The sequence below is a fragment of the Hylobates moloch genome, unplaced genomic scaffold (assembly GCF_009828535.3).
Source record: "Hylobates moloch isolate HMO894 unplaced genomic scaffold, HMol_V3 SCAFFOLD_7, whole genome shotgun sequence".
NCBI lineage: Eukaryota > Metazoa > Chordata > Mammalia > Primates > Hylobatidae > Hylobates > Hylobates moloch.
The window spans coordinates 48,354,416-48,369,339 of NW_026652282.1; the positions used below are offsets into that span (position 1 = coordinate 48,354,416).

Consider the following 14,924-nt stretch of genomic DNA (forward strand, 5'->3'; position numbering starts at 1 on the left):
TGTGGGTACATAGTAGGTGTATATATTTATCAGGTACATGAGATATTTTGATACAGGCATGCAATATGAAATAAACACATCATAGAGAGTGAGGTATCCAACCTCTCAAGCATTTATCCTTTGAGTTACAAACAATCTAATTATACTCTTTTAGTTATTTTATAATGTACAATTAAGTTATTATTGACTATAGTCACCCTATTGTGCTGTCAAATAGTAGATCTTATTCAGGCTCTCTAACTATTTTTGGTACCCATTAACCATTCCCACTTACGCCCCCAACCTCCCACTACCCTTCCCAGCCTCTGGTAACCATCCTTCTACTCTCTATCTCAAAGTTTAATTGTTTTAATTTTTAGCACCCTCAGATAACTGAGAACATGTGATGTTTGTCTTTCTGTGCCTGGCTTATTTCACTTAACACAATGACCTCCAGTTCCATCCACATGATTGCAAATGACAGGATCTCATTCTTTTTAATGGCTGAATCATATTTCATTCTGTATATGCACCACATTTTCTTTATCCACTCATCTATTGATGGGCACTTAGCTTCCAGATCTTAGCTACTGGGAATATAGTGCTGCAACATACATGGGAGTGCAGATATCTCTTTGATGTACTGATTTCCTTTCCTTTGGGTATATACCCAACAGTGGAATTGCTGGATCATGTGGTAGGTAGCTCTATATTTATTTTTTTGAGGAATTTCAAAACTGTTCCCCATAGTAGTTATAGTAATTTACATTCCTACCAACAGGGTATGAGGGTTCCCTTTTCTCTACGTCTGCATCAGCATGTGTTATTGCCTGTCTTTTGGATAAAAGCCATATTAACTGGAGTCAGATGATATCATATTGAAGTATTATATTTTGATTTGCATTTCTCTGATGATCAGTGATGTTGAGCACCTTTTCATATGTCTGTTTGCCATTTGTATGTCTTCTTTTGAGAAATGTCTATTCAAATCTTTTGCCTTTTTAGATTGTATTATTAGACTTTTCCCTATAGAGTTGTTTGAGCTCTTTATACATTCTGGTTATTAATCCCTTGTCAGATGGGTAGTTTGCAAATATTTTGTCCCATTCTGTGGGTCGTCTCTTCACTTTGCTGATTGTACCTTTTGCTGTGCAGAAGCCTTTTAACTTGCTTTGATCCCATTTGTCCATTTTTGCGTTCGTTGCCTGTGCTTGTGGGATATTGCACAAGAAATTTTTGAGCAGATCGATGACTTGAAGATTTTCCCCAATGTTTTCTTATAGTAGTTTCTAGTGTGAGGTCTTAGATTTAAGTCTTTAATCTATTTTGATTTGATTTTATATGTGGTGAGAGATTGAGATCTAGTTTTATTCTTCTGCATATGGATATCCAGTTTTCCCAGCACCACTTATTGAAGAGACTTTCCTTTCCCCAATGTATGTTCTTGGCACCTTTGTTGAAAAGGAGTTCACTGTAGTTGTGTGGATTTGTTTCTGGGTTCTCTGTTTTGTTCCATTGGTCTATATGTATGTTTTACATGAGTACCATGCTGTTTTGGTTACTATATCTTTGTGGTATAATTAGAAGTCAGGTAATGTGATTCCTCCAGTTTTGTTCTGGCTTAGGATAGCTTTGGCTTTTCTGGGTCTTTTGTGGTTCCATGCAAATTTTAGAATTATTTTTTTCTATTTCTGTGAAGAATGTCATTGGGATTTTGATAGGGATTGCATTAAATCTGTAGATTGCTTTGAGTAGTATGGACATTTTAAAAATATCGAGTCTTCCAACCTGTTAACATGGAATATCTTTCCATTTTTAAATAACTTCTTCAATATCTTACATCAATGTTTTACAGTTTTCATTGCAGAGATCTTTCACTTCTTTAGTTAACTTAATTCCTAGGTATTTTATTTGTAGCTACTGTAAATGGGATTATTATCCTAATTTCTTTTTCAGATTGTTTGCAATTGCCATATAAAAACGCTACTAATTTTTGTATGTTGGCTTTTATTCTGAAAATTTACTGAATTTATCATTTCTAATACTTTTCTTGTGGAGTCTTTAGGTTTCTCCAAATATAAAATCCTATCATCTGCAAACAAGGGTAATTTGACTTCTTCCTTTCCCATTTGGATACGTTTTATTTCTCTCTCCTGTCTAATTGCTCTAGCTGGGACTTCCAGTACTCTATTGTGTAACAGTGGTGAAAGTGGGCATGCTTGTTGTGTTTCAGAATTTAGAGGAAAGGCTTTCAGTTTTTCCCCATTTAGTATGATACTAGCTGTGGGTCTGCCATATATAGCTTTTATTGTGTGGAGGTATGTGCCTTCTATAACCAGTTTTTGGAGGGTTTTTCTCATGAAGGAATGTTGAGTTTTATCAAGTGCTTTTTCAACATCAATTGAAATGATGATATGGTTTTGTCCTTCATTTGGTTGATAATAATGCATCACATTGATTGATTTGCATACGTTGAACCATACTTGCATCCCTGGGATAAATTCTACTTGGTGATGATGAATGATCTTTTCAATGTGTTGTTGAATTCAGTTTACTATTTTGTTTTTGAGATGGAGTCTTGCTCTGTTGCCCAGGCTGGAGTGCAGTGGCACAGTCTCAGCTCACTGCAAGCTCTGCCTCCCGGGTTCATGCCATTCTCCTGCCTCAGCCTCCTGAGTAGAGGGGACTACAGTTGCCTGCCACCATGCCTGGCTAATTTTTTGTATTTTTAGTAGAGACAGGGTTTCACTGTGTTAGCCAGGATGGTCTCGATCTACTGACCTCATGATCCACCCACCTCGGCCTCCCAAAGTGCTGGGATTACAGGTGTAAGCCACCACACCTGGCAGTTTACTAATATTTTGTTGAGGGTTTTTGCATCCATACTCATCAGAGTTGTTGGCCTATAGTTTTCTTTCTTTATTTCTTTTTTTTTTTTGATGTGTTTTTGTCTGGTTTTGATATCAGGGCAATACTGGCCTCATAGAATGAGCTTGGAAGTATTCCCTCCTCCTCTATTTTTTTGGAATAATTTGAGTAGGCTAATTTTTGTATTTTTAGTAGAGACAGGGTTTCACCTTGTTAGCCAGGATGATCTCGATCTGACCTCATGATCTGCCCACCTCGGCCTCCCAAAGTGCTGGGATTATAGGTGTGAGCCACCACGCCTGGCCAGGCTTTTCTTTACTGGGAGACTTTTTGTTTGATCCTGTTAATAGTTACTGGTTTGTTCACGTTTGGATTTCTTCATGGTTCAATCTTTGTAGGTCGTATGTGTCTAGGAATTTGTCCATTTCTTCTAGATTTTCCAATTTATTGGCATATAGCTGCTCATAGTAGCCACTAATGATCCTTTGAATTTCTGCAGTATCATTTTGTAATGTCTCTTTTTTTCTCCTTTTATTTTATTTATTTGGATCCTCTCTCTTTTTTCTTAGTCTGGCTAAATGTTTGTTAATTTTGTTGAAGTTTTCAAAAAAAAACAACTTTTTGTTTAATTGATCTTTTGTATTGTTTTATTCATTTCAATTTCCTTTATTTCTTCTCTGATCTTCATTATTTCTTTTCTTTTACTAATTTTGGGTTTGGTTTGCTCTTGCTTTTCTAGTTCCTTCAGATGCATCGTTAGGTTGTTTAAGCTTTTCTTCATCTTTAATGTAGGCATTTATAACTATAAAGTTCCCTCTGAGTACAGCCTTTGCTGTGTCCCATACGTTTTGGGATGTTGTGTTCCCATTATCTTTTCTTTCAAGAAAATTTTTAATTTCCTTCTTAATTTCTTCATTGACCCATTGGTCATTCAGGAGCATATTGTTTAATTTCCATGTATTTCTATAGTTGCCAAAATTTCTCTTATTGATTTAGAAATGAATAGTTTTACTTCATTGTGGTCAAATAAGACCCTTGATGTTATTTCAGTTTTTTAATGTTTTAAGACTTGTTTTGTGACCTAACATATGGTCTTTCCTTGAAAATGATCCAGGTGCTAAGGAAAATAATGTGTACTCTGCAGCCATTGGATGAAATATTCTGTAAATATGTATCAGGTCCACTTACTCTATAGTGCAAATTAAGTCTGAGTTTGTTAATTTTCTGTCTGGAAGATCTGTCCAATATTAAAAGTGGGATGTTGAAGTCTCCACCTGTTATTCTATTGGGGTATATCTCTCTCTTTGCTTGTAATAATATTTACTTTATATATCTGGGTATTCCATTGTTGGGTGCATATATATTTAAAATTGTCATATCCTCTTGCTTATTGACCCTTTTATCATTATATAGTGAAACTCTTTGTCTTTTCTTATAGTTTTTGCCTTGGAATCGATTTTCTTCTGATACAAGTACAACTACTCCTACTCTTTTTTGGTTTCCATTGTCATGGAATATCTTTTTCCATCCCTTTATTTGCAGTCTATGTGTGTCTTTATAGGTGAAGCGTGTTCCTTGTAGGCACCAGATCAATGGATCTTGTTTTTTTTTTTCTAATCTATTCAGCCATTCTATGTCTTTTGATTGGAACATTTAGCCCATTTGCATTCAATGTTATTATTGATAAGTAAAGACTTGCTCCTGGCATTTTGTTATTGGTTTTCCTATTTTTTTGTGGTCTGCTTTTCCTTCTTTTTTCCATTCTTTCTTTTAGCAAAGGTGATTTTCTTTGGTGATATGATTTAGTTTCTTATTTTCTTGTTTTTTGTGTATCTGTCATATTTTTTTGCTTTGAGGTTACCATGAAGCTTGTAAATGCTATCTTATAACCCTGGGTTTTGTGTGTGTGTGTGTGTGTGTGTGTGGTCTTCTCTTCTTTCTCCTTCCTGTCTTCCTTTTAGTGAAGATGATTTTCTATAAGGATATGATTTTGCCAGGCGCAGTGGCTCATGCCTGTAATCCCAGCACTTTGGGAGGCCGAGGCGGGTGGATCATGAGTTCAGGAGCTCAAGACCATCCTGGTTAACACAGTGAAACCCCGTCTCTACTAAAAATACAAAAATTTAGCTGAGTGTGGTGGTGGGCGCCTGTGGTCCCAGCTATTCGGGAGGCTGAGGCAGGGGAATGGCATCAACCCAGGAGGCAGAGCTTGCAGTGAGCTGAGATCGCGCCACTGCACTCCAGCCTGGGTGACAGAGTGAGACTCAGTATCAAAAAAAAAAAAAAAAGATATGATTTAGTCACCTGCTTTTTTATTTTTTGTGTGTCTGTTGCATGTTTTTCAGTTTGAGGTTACCATGAGGCTTTCAAATACTTTCTTATAACCCATTATTTTAAACTGATAACAACCCTGTTTGCACAAACAAACAGGCATAAGGAAAATTATTAAAGACTTTATGCCTTAACTTCATCTCCTCATTTTCTAATTTTTTGTTGTTACTATTTAGGTCTTATTGTACTATGTCTTGGAAAGTTGTTGTAGTTAGTATTTTTGATTGGTTCATCATTTAGTCTTTCTACTTAGGATAATAGTAGTTTACACACCACAGTTACAGTGTTATATTCTGTGTTTTTCTGTGTATCTTCAGGTGATTATTTATTGCTCAGTCATATCCTTGTCTTTCTGATTGAAGTACTCCCTTTAGTACTTCTTATAGGATGAGTCTGTTATTGATGAAATCCTTCAGCTTTTGTTTGTCTGGGAAAGTCTTTATTTCTCCTACATGTTTGAAGGATATTTTCATGAGATTTACTTTTCTAGGGTAAAAGTATTTTTCCTTTCACATTTTAATATGCTATGCCACTCTCTCTTGGCCTTTATGGTTTCCACTGAAAAGTCTGTTGTCAGACACATTGGAGATTCATCGTCTGTTATTTGTTTTGCTGCTTTTAGGATGCTTTCTTTAACCTTGACCTTTGGGAGTTTGATTATTAAATACCTTGAGGTAGTCTTCTTTGGGTGAAATCTGCTTGGTGTTCTATAATCTTTTTGTACTTGAATGTTGATATCTTTCTCTAGGTTTGGGAAGTTCTCTGTTATTATCCCTTTGAATAAACTTTCGACCCCTATCTCTTTCTCTACTTCCTCTTTAAGGCTAATAACTCTTAGATTTGCTCTATTAAAGCTATTTTCTAGATCCTGCAGGCATGCTTCATTGTTTTTTATTCTTTTTTCTTTGACTGTGAATTTTCAAATAGCTTGTCTTGAAGCTCATTAATTCTGTCTTCTGCTTGATCATTTCTGCTATTAAAAGACTCCGATGCATTCTTCAGTATATCAATTGCATTTTTCAACCCCAGAATTTGTTTCATTCTTTTAAATTATTTCAATCTCTTCAAATTCTGAATTCCTTCTCTGCATTAGCTTGAAGTTCTTTGAGTTTCCTTAACACAGCTATTTTGAATTATCTTTGATATCACATTTCTTTAATGTATGAAAGGTCACATATCTCTATTTCTCCAGGATTGGTCCCTGGTGCCTTATTTAGTTCATTTGGTCAGGTCATGCTTTTCTCGATGGTCTTGAGACTTGTGGATGTTTGCCTGTGTTTGGGCATTGAAGAGTTAGGTATTTAGTCTGGTCTTCACAGTCTGGGCCTGTTTGTACCCATCCTTCTTGGGAAGGCTTTCCAGATATTAGAAAAGATTTGGGTGTTGTGATCTAAGCTGTATCTGCATTAGGGGCAACCAAAGCCCAGTAATGCTGTGGTTCTTGCAGACTTGTAGAGGTATTGTCTTGATGGTCTTGGACAAGATCTGGAAGAATACTTTGGATTTCCAGGCAGAGACTCTTTTTTCTCTTCTCTCTCTTTCTCCCAAACAAACAAGTCTTTCTGTTATGAGCCACCTGGAGTTCTGGGTGGAGTGAAACAAGCACCTCTGTGGCCACCACTATTAAAATTGCACTGTGTCAGACTTGAAGCCAGCACAGCACTGGGCCTCACCCAAGTCTTGGCATAAGCACTCTTTGGCTACCACCTATGTTTGCTCAAGACCCTGGGGCTCTATAATCAGCAGGTGGCAAAGTCAGTCAGGCTTATGTCCTTCCCTTCAGGGCAGTGAGTTCCCTCAGGCCCCGAATAGGTCCAGGGATGCCACCCAGGTACCAGGTACTGGAGTCAAAAACCTTAGAAATCTACCTGATGTTCTATTGTACCGTGGCTGAGATGAAAATCCACAAGGCACAGTCCTTCCCAATCTTCCCTTACTTTTCTAAAGGCAGAGGAGCCTCGCCCCATGCCCACTGCCACCACAGGCTCACAGGGAGTACTGCCAGGCTACCACTGATGTTCCCTTAAGAATCAAGGGCTCTTCAGTCAGTGTGTGTTGGATGTTGCCTGGCCTGGGACTCACCATTTGGGGCAGTGGGCTCTCCTCTGGCCTAAGGCAGGTCCAGAAATGCCATCCAAGATCCAATACCTGGAATTGGTAACCCTAAGAGCCCTCTTCATGCTCTACCCTGCAAGGTTGAGCTGGTACCTAAGGTGCAAGGCAAAGTCCCCTTCACTTTTCCTTCCACTTTAATGGAAAGAGTCTTGCCCCATAGCCATTACAGCTGGGAATGTGTTAAGTCTCATCTGAAGCCAGCAAATCTCAGAGTCTCACCTAAGGCTCTTGACGTAGTACCTGGGCATCACTGTTAGTTATTCAGGGACCAAGGGCTCTTCAGTTAGCAGGCAAGGAATCCTGCCACAATTGGGCCCTTCCCTTCAATGCAGCAGGTTCCCTTCTGGCCCAGGGTGTGTCTAGAAATGTTTCTGGGAACTGGGGCCTAGAAAGGGGGCCTCACAACTCTGACCAGTACCCTGTCCCATTGTAGCTTAGGTGGTATCCAAGATGCAAGACAAAGTCCTCCCCACTCTTCCCTCTTCTCTCCTCAAGTGGAAGGAAGAAGTCTCTTTTGTAGCTGCCAGCTGTGCAGCCTGGGGTTAGTGGAGGTGTTGTGCCAGTACTCCCTTTGCCACCCTGCCTAATGTCTCTGTCAGTTGAGTGCCCTCCCCTCCTCAGTCCACTGTTTCAGAGCCCAGTTTAGCACTAGGACTTGCTTAGGAGTTGCAGTACTTGTGTCCTAGACTGCCTTTCATGTTTATTTGGGGCCCCAAAACACTTTGGCCCAAGATGGTGTGGCTTGTGGGAACTCAAATTTCAACTGCTGGGATGGGCAATTCCCCTCTGGCTAGGGCTGGTTTAAATGTTCCCTCTGTATGCAGGCGTCAGCTGAGTTCGTTATTTTGCTTTCTGCTATGACAGGGCAGCACTGAGTTCAATGCCTCACTTCAGTTGCTGTGCTTTCCCTCTCCCAAGTAGCCAGATTCTCTCTCCACAGCCCTCAGCCACTCCCCTAGGGGATGGGGAGGTGGTGTCGGTGAGTCAAGACTGTTTTTCCTACCTCTTCAGTGCCTCTTTCAGTGATATGAAGTTAAAACCAGATACTGTGAGTGCTCACCTGATTTTTTGTTCTTAAGAAGTTGCTTTTTTTGTGTAGATAGTTGTTTAATCGGTGTCCTTGCGGGGAAGGCGGGGGGATGATAGGTGGAGCCTTCTATTCCGCCATCTTACACTGCCTCCCTCTGTGTTCTTCTGTCTGGGTGTCTCTGAGGCTCTGTGTTCCAGGGTCTGCATGTTCATACATCTGCATATGCCTCTTTCCATATGCCCTGTGTTAGTGAGTCCCCAAGTCTGTGCATTTCTGGAACTTTGCTTTCCATGTCTGTGTCTCTGTGTTTCTGTATTTATCCTCCTCTCCATCTGTTTTCCCCAGCTTTTGTCAATATCTCTGTATTATTGTTTCTTTATGTTACTGTGGTTGTGTTTTAAGTTGTTCTGTGATTCAGTCTCTCTCTTTTTCAGTTCCTGTGTCTTTTTCTCTGGGTTCCCATGACTGTTGACATTTCTATGAGTCTGTTTGTCAGGGTGTCTTTCTGCGTCTGTTTCTCTTTCTGTGTCACTCTGCCCCTAGTTTTGTTTTGGTCAGGCTCACCTCCTCTGTGTTCCTGCCTCTCTGTTTGCATCTGGTGTCTGGTTCCATATCTTTTTATCTTTAAGCCACTATCTCTGTGTACCTGGGTCTGATTCCCTGTTCCCATGCCTTCTGTTGTGGCCTTGGTTGTCTATTTGTGTGTAACTTTTTCTGGTGTTGCCAGGTGCATGTTGGTTCTGTGTCTTTGCATCCTTGCTTCTCTGGATATACTTCTTTGTCACATGTTTATGCCCATTTGCTTATATTCTGTCTGTCTGATCTATGTGTTTAGGTTTCCTTGTTCCTGTTTCTATCTTACCAGACATGTCCCTGTGTTTCTGTCTCTGTGTCTAGCCTGTGTCCATATGACTGTGTTTGTGGGTTCACATCCCTATGTCTTACTTGTTCTGGGTTCTCCGTCTCTGAATTCCCAATGTCCCTCTCACTATGTCACAATGTCCCCATTTTACCTGGGTCTGCATCTTGCCTCTCCTTATGTCTCTGGCCTGAACCTTATCTCTTTTCTTGTAACTATTCAAGTGTCTGAGTCTCCATGTCTTTATCTGTGGATCTGTGAACATATGAGTCTGTGCCCCTGTCTCACTCTTAGTGTATTCCTTTGCCTATATCCCTATCTTTGTCACCAAGCCTGAGTCTGTGTAACATCTCTGTTTCTACATCTTTATATATCTCTGGCCCTGTGTTTCTCTGTTCTTCTCCTATTCTCTGCCTCATGTCTGCAAATCAGCATGTCAGTGTATCTCTGAGTTTCTACCCCTCTGACCTTGGTGTCTTGGACTGTGGTCCTGGTCAGTGTCTCCTTGGTTACCTATGTCCCCATGTCTCTGTGTGTCTTGATACCTCTGCTCCTGTGTCTGAATCTCTATGTTTATCTATCTCTTAGTTTGTATATAGTTATGTATCAGTGTCTTTACATTACTCATTATGTGTCTGTACCTAAGTGACCTTTTTTACTCTTTGCCTCTTTGTGACAGGGACAGTAACTGAAAACCACAAAGACACAGAGGTGCAGCCAGAGAGCATCTGTTCCTTTTTCTCTGAGTTTATGTCCCTGATTCTGCCATTCTGGCTCCCTGTCCCCATCTTTTTATGTCTCCATACCCCTATGTCCATGTTTGTTTTGTGATTCCTGTGTTTCCATAAGTGTCTGTCCCCCTATTCCCCATCCATATCTGTGCCCTTGTCACTGTTTTTCTGGGTGTGATCCTGTGTCTTTGGTTGTCAGTATGTATATATGTGTGTCTATTGCTATGTTATGGGATACTTTTTTGTTAATTAATTAATTAATTCTTTTAACAAATATTTACTAAGCACCTATTATGTGAGAGGCACTGGGGATACATAGATGATTCAGAAAAGGTCCTTGCCCTCAAAGATCTCACAGTCTAAGTCAGGATCCAGACAAGTAAACAGATGATTACTACACAGTATAAGTACTGTGAGCGTGGAGGGGTAGGGGTGGGCTATAGAAACCCAGAGGACAGGACCAAACTCAATCTAGGGCAGGCATCAGGAAAGGCCTCCTAGAAGAGGTAACAACTGGGACTTGAAGGATGAATTACATTCACCTACAGGAACAAAGGAAGAGTGTCTCATGCAGAAGGAAAAGCACATGCAATGGTCCAGTGGTAGGAGTGAGCATGGTTTGTTAGGGAAACTCTGAGAGCCTTAAATATGCCATAGGAGTTAGGGAAAGCTGTGAGCAGAACTACTGATCATTTTTTTGTTTTACAAAAGTGACTTGTAGGGCTGGTGTGGAGCATGGATTTGGAGGGAGTGAGACTGGAGACATGAAGGACCATGAAGATGCAGGAGTCCCTGACTCTATGTCTCTGCGTGCCTATGTGTTTGTATACCCTTGTATATGTGTTCCTTAGAACATGCGTGAGTCTGTGTGTCCCTGTGTGTGCTTCCATGTCCTTGGGTCTCTGTCCCTGGCTCACCCCATGCCCTGGTTTCTGGATCTCCCAAATTCAGGTCTCCTGGCTCTGGAATTCAGAAGCCATCACAGGACATAGGAGAGGTAGGGGTGGCCCAGAAGCAGCTCTACATGAGAGCGCTTCACCAGCCAGCAGGAAGCCCAGCGGGGCAGCAGCCTTGGTGAGTCCTTCAGCAGCCTCTTGCCTAGAATCACAGGCACATCTGGGCCATGGTGCCTTCGTAAGCATGGCCCCATAGGTCCTGTCACCAGTTGGATGTCTGCGTGCTGGAACTGCCCTGAGGGAGAGAGATGCAGTGCTAGTCAGGGAGGTGGCCTAAGTCCCTGCTCAGAGATCTGCAAGGAGGCTCAGCAGGAAATCCAGAGGGATTTAAAGGAGGAAGAAGGAGGGGCAGCAAAGGACCAGAGGGAAGAGGCTGGGCATTGTGGGAACTGTGCAGGAGCCAGATGGGGCTGGAGTGTAATATGGAAGTAGGGAGCCAAAGTGGATGAGATGGCAGAGAAAGGGGGACAGCCGGGCTTGGAGGAGAAGACAGGGATGATTAGAAAGAAGGAGACAAGAGGAGGGAGGAAGCCCAGAGGAGGTAAAAATATCTGTTCAACCCACTGTCACTCTTTGATGTGAGCCTCTGCCTCAGGTTCTGCCAGTGTCTCCTGACCTACAGCCTGGCTTCCTGCAACCTCCCTTCATAGCAGTCTCCAGAGGGATCTTTGTAACACCCAGATATGACTGTGTCTCTCCTCTGCTTATAACCCTTCATGGCTCCTCATTGCTTTCAGGATAAAGCCCAATTCCTCATCCTGGCATTCAACTGTGACCACTCAACTCTATTTCCTCCAACTTCCGTTCCTTTCCTCCACACTCTTGTTTAGCCTTTCAGACTCAGCGTGGGTGTGTCTACCTCCTCCAGGAAGTCTTTCTTGAGCTCTGAGGCTGGGCAAGTTCCCCCACTCTGGTTTTCTCTAGCTCCCTGGGCAGCTTTCTGTCCAGCAATGATCCCCTCCTGTGTTCACTATCCATATCTGGGTCTGTCCTCTCCCAAGATGAGGAGCTCCCCAAGGGAAGAGCCTGTTTCTGATTCCTCTTCCCGGTTGGGGATATAGGTGCCTTTCACCCTGGCAGAGTCTTTTTGGTGGCTGGTGCTCCCTGGCCCCCTCAGCCTCAGCTGCACTTACCTATCAGGCCACGGGCTGAGGGGCTGAGACCTGAGCCATTGGCCACGTAGAACCCCAGGTGGGGTAGTTGCAGGGTACTAGGATGTCTGTAGCGGTGTCGGAGGACTAGGAACTCAAGGTAGGGCCCAAGGCGGAGGGTAAGGCGGGCTGCAGCAGCCACATAGAGCTCTAGCTGGGGCCTCTTCAGCAGGGCAGGTCGGTCCCAGGACAGGCGCAAGGTACCCTCGCCTCGCAAAGATATAGAACTGCGGCTGATGGTGATAGTGTAGGCCCGGGGTTTGTCTGTAGTGACTGTGATGATCTGGAAGTAGGTGCGAGTCTGGTCCTTGTGGCCCGGCCTTGGTGGTGCGCCAAGCAGCTTCCCACTCACATGCAGCCCTGGAGGGAGGGGAGTGTGGGCCTGGAGCGGGGGCTTTTGCATGGTCATTTACATGGTCACCCACAGCATGGGCAGATGAAGTAGTGCAGATTTGTGGCTAGAGGGCCAGCTCCTGAGAGAACTACTTCTACCAAGGCCCACCTGGCTGCTCCTTCCTGAGCAGTGTGTGGGGTGGGGGCATGTAGTATGTATGCACATGCTTACCCCAGTGTGGTTGTTTGCATATATATGTGTGTTTGCCTCTGAGTGTGTAATATGTGTGTTTGGTTATGTTCATATGAGTAACTCTGGGCATATCAGTACATCTGCATGTTTGGAGAAGGTGGTATGTTAGAGTGTGTATTTTTGCTTGTATGTTTATGTATGTGCCTTTGGATATGTTGGTGTTATATGTCTTGGTGCAATAGTGTATGTTGTGTGTACCTGGTTATGTGTTGGTCTGTACTGATGTGTATCTGGAGTGTCAGTGTGTGTGCATCTGGATTAGTGTCATTGTTTGGCTTGGCGGGTATTTCCATGCATCAGTGTATTTCATATAACTAGTGTAGCAGAGTATGTTTGCTGCCTGTATGTGTTGAATTCCTGGAAATTGGGATTAACCTGGGGGTATTCAGTGCTTGTATGCCCGAGTGTGTTAATGTGCATGCCATTGTGTATATCTGGGCATGTGTTGTGTGTTACCATGTGTCTAGGTGCATATTTGCATATTTGTGGGTGAAAGGAGTGTCAAAATATGTACACCATGGTGTGTATGAGAAGACTTCAAAAAGTTCATGGAAAATGCATTTTATGAAAAACTATGCATGAATTTCAAAATTTTTTGCACCAAAATAAACTCATACTAATTTGTAACAACACGGATGAACCAGATCTAGTTTGAAGCATTAAGAAGGACAAGACATCGGTTTGAAAAGAGCCCCTATCAGAGCAGCATGAACTCTGCTAAAATTGAAGGAAGAACAATTTATGGTGAAGCTTGGGTGCAAGAATGGTAAAATTATTGGCATTTTATGAAAAGTTTATAAGCACAATGTCCTAAAGAAAGCAGCAGTTTACAAATGGATAACTCGTTTTAAGAAGGGATGAGACAATGTTGAAGATGAAGAAGCCTGCAGTGGCAGACCATCTACATCAATTTGCGAGGAAAAATTCATCTTGTTCGTGCTCTAATTGAAGAGAACTGGCAATTAACAGCAGAAACAATAGCCAACACCATAGACATCTCAATTGGTTCAGCTTACACAATTCTGACGGAAAAATTAAAGTTGAGTAAACTTTCAACTCGACAGGTGCCAAAACCATTGCACCCAGATCACCTGCAGACAAGAGCAGAGCTTTCAATGAAAACTTTAAACAAGTGGGATCAAGATCCTAAAGCATTCCCTCAAAGAAGTATAACAGAAAATGAAACATGGCTTTATCAGTATGATCCTGAAGACAAAAGCACAATCAAAGCAATGGCTACCAAGAGGTAGAAGTGGTTCATTCAAAGCAAAAGCAGACATGTCAAGAACAAAGGTCATGGCAACTGGTTTTGGGAGATGCTCAAGACATTTTACTAGTTGATGTTCTGGAGGGTCAAAGCACGATAATATCTGCTTATTATGAGAATGTTTTGAGAAGGTTAGCCAAAACTTTAGTAGAAAAATGCCTGGGAAAGCCTCACCAGAGAATTCTCCACCATGACAATGCTTCTGCTCATTTCTCTCATCAAACAACGGCAATTTTTCAAGAGTTTTGATGAGAAATCATTAGGCATTGACCTTACAGTCCTGATTTGGCTCCTTCTGACTTATTTTTGTTTCCTAATCTTAAAAAATCTTTAAATGGCACCCAGTTTTCTTCATTTTTAAATAATGTATAAAATACTGCATTAACATGGTCAAATTCCCAGGACCCTCAGTTCTTTAGGGATGGACTAAATGGCTGCTATCATTGCTTATCTTGTACTTGATGAAGCTTATGTTGAGAAACAATGTTTACGTTTTTAATTTTTTATCATTTAATTCCATTTTACCACAAACTTTTTGAAGTTCCATCATATTTATGTGAGTTTACTCTATGCCCTTTTGTGTGTGTATGTGAGTATCTTGGTGTTTGAGTGTATTCATGTGTGTTTTTGTGTATGTCTTGGTGTGTTCTTGTGTGTTACCGTGTGTTAGTGAGGTACATTGCTATGTTTCTGGGGTATTAACCCACAAATGTCTAGGGGTATTGACGTGGATATATCCAGCTGTGGTGTATGGTGATGGAGTTCTTGGGGCCCTTACCTGCCTTTGGGTCCTCTATGAGCTGCAGCAAGTCCCCAGGGTGCCCATTTAGTGTGAAGCAGATCTTCTCTTCTGAGTGTGGGATTTGGATCACAAAGTGGGGGTCCCCGTCCACTGCAAGGCAGAAGATACAACTCTAAAGTTAAAGGAATAAATGGAAGGGAGAGGGAAAGAGAGAGGAGGGACAGGGAAGAGGTTATGTCTATTTCCCCAGCCCCAGTCCCAGTGCACAAGCTGCCCTGTACTCAAACAGGGGAGCCATGGGGGTGACTG

General features: G+C 41.9%; 1 protein-coding gene across 1 annotated transcript in view; it reads right to left on the reverse strand.

The window, feature by feature from the left end:
* Positions 1-9,913: 9,913 nt before the first annotated feature.
* ITIH6 (inter-alpha-trypsin inhibitor heavy chain family member 6) overlaps positions 9,914-14,924 on the reverse strand; it is a 43,466-nt gene continuing 38,455 nt past the window's right edge. Inside the window, exons 11-13 of the mRNA XM_032757011.2 lie at positions 14,652-14,765; positions 12,003-12,380; positions 9,914-11,104 (exon numbers count right to left, since the gene is read on the reverse strand). Coding sequence (XP_032612902.1) covers positions 10,893-11,104; positions 12,003-12,380; positions 14,652-14,765 — 704 coding nt within the window. The 3' untranslated portion in view covers positions 9,914-10,892. The remainder of the gene's footprint in view (positions 11,105-12,002; positions 12,381-14,651; positions 14,766-14,924) is intronic.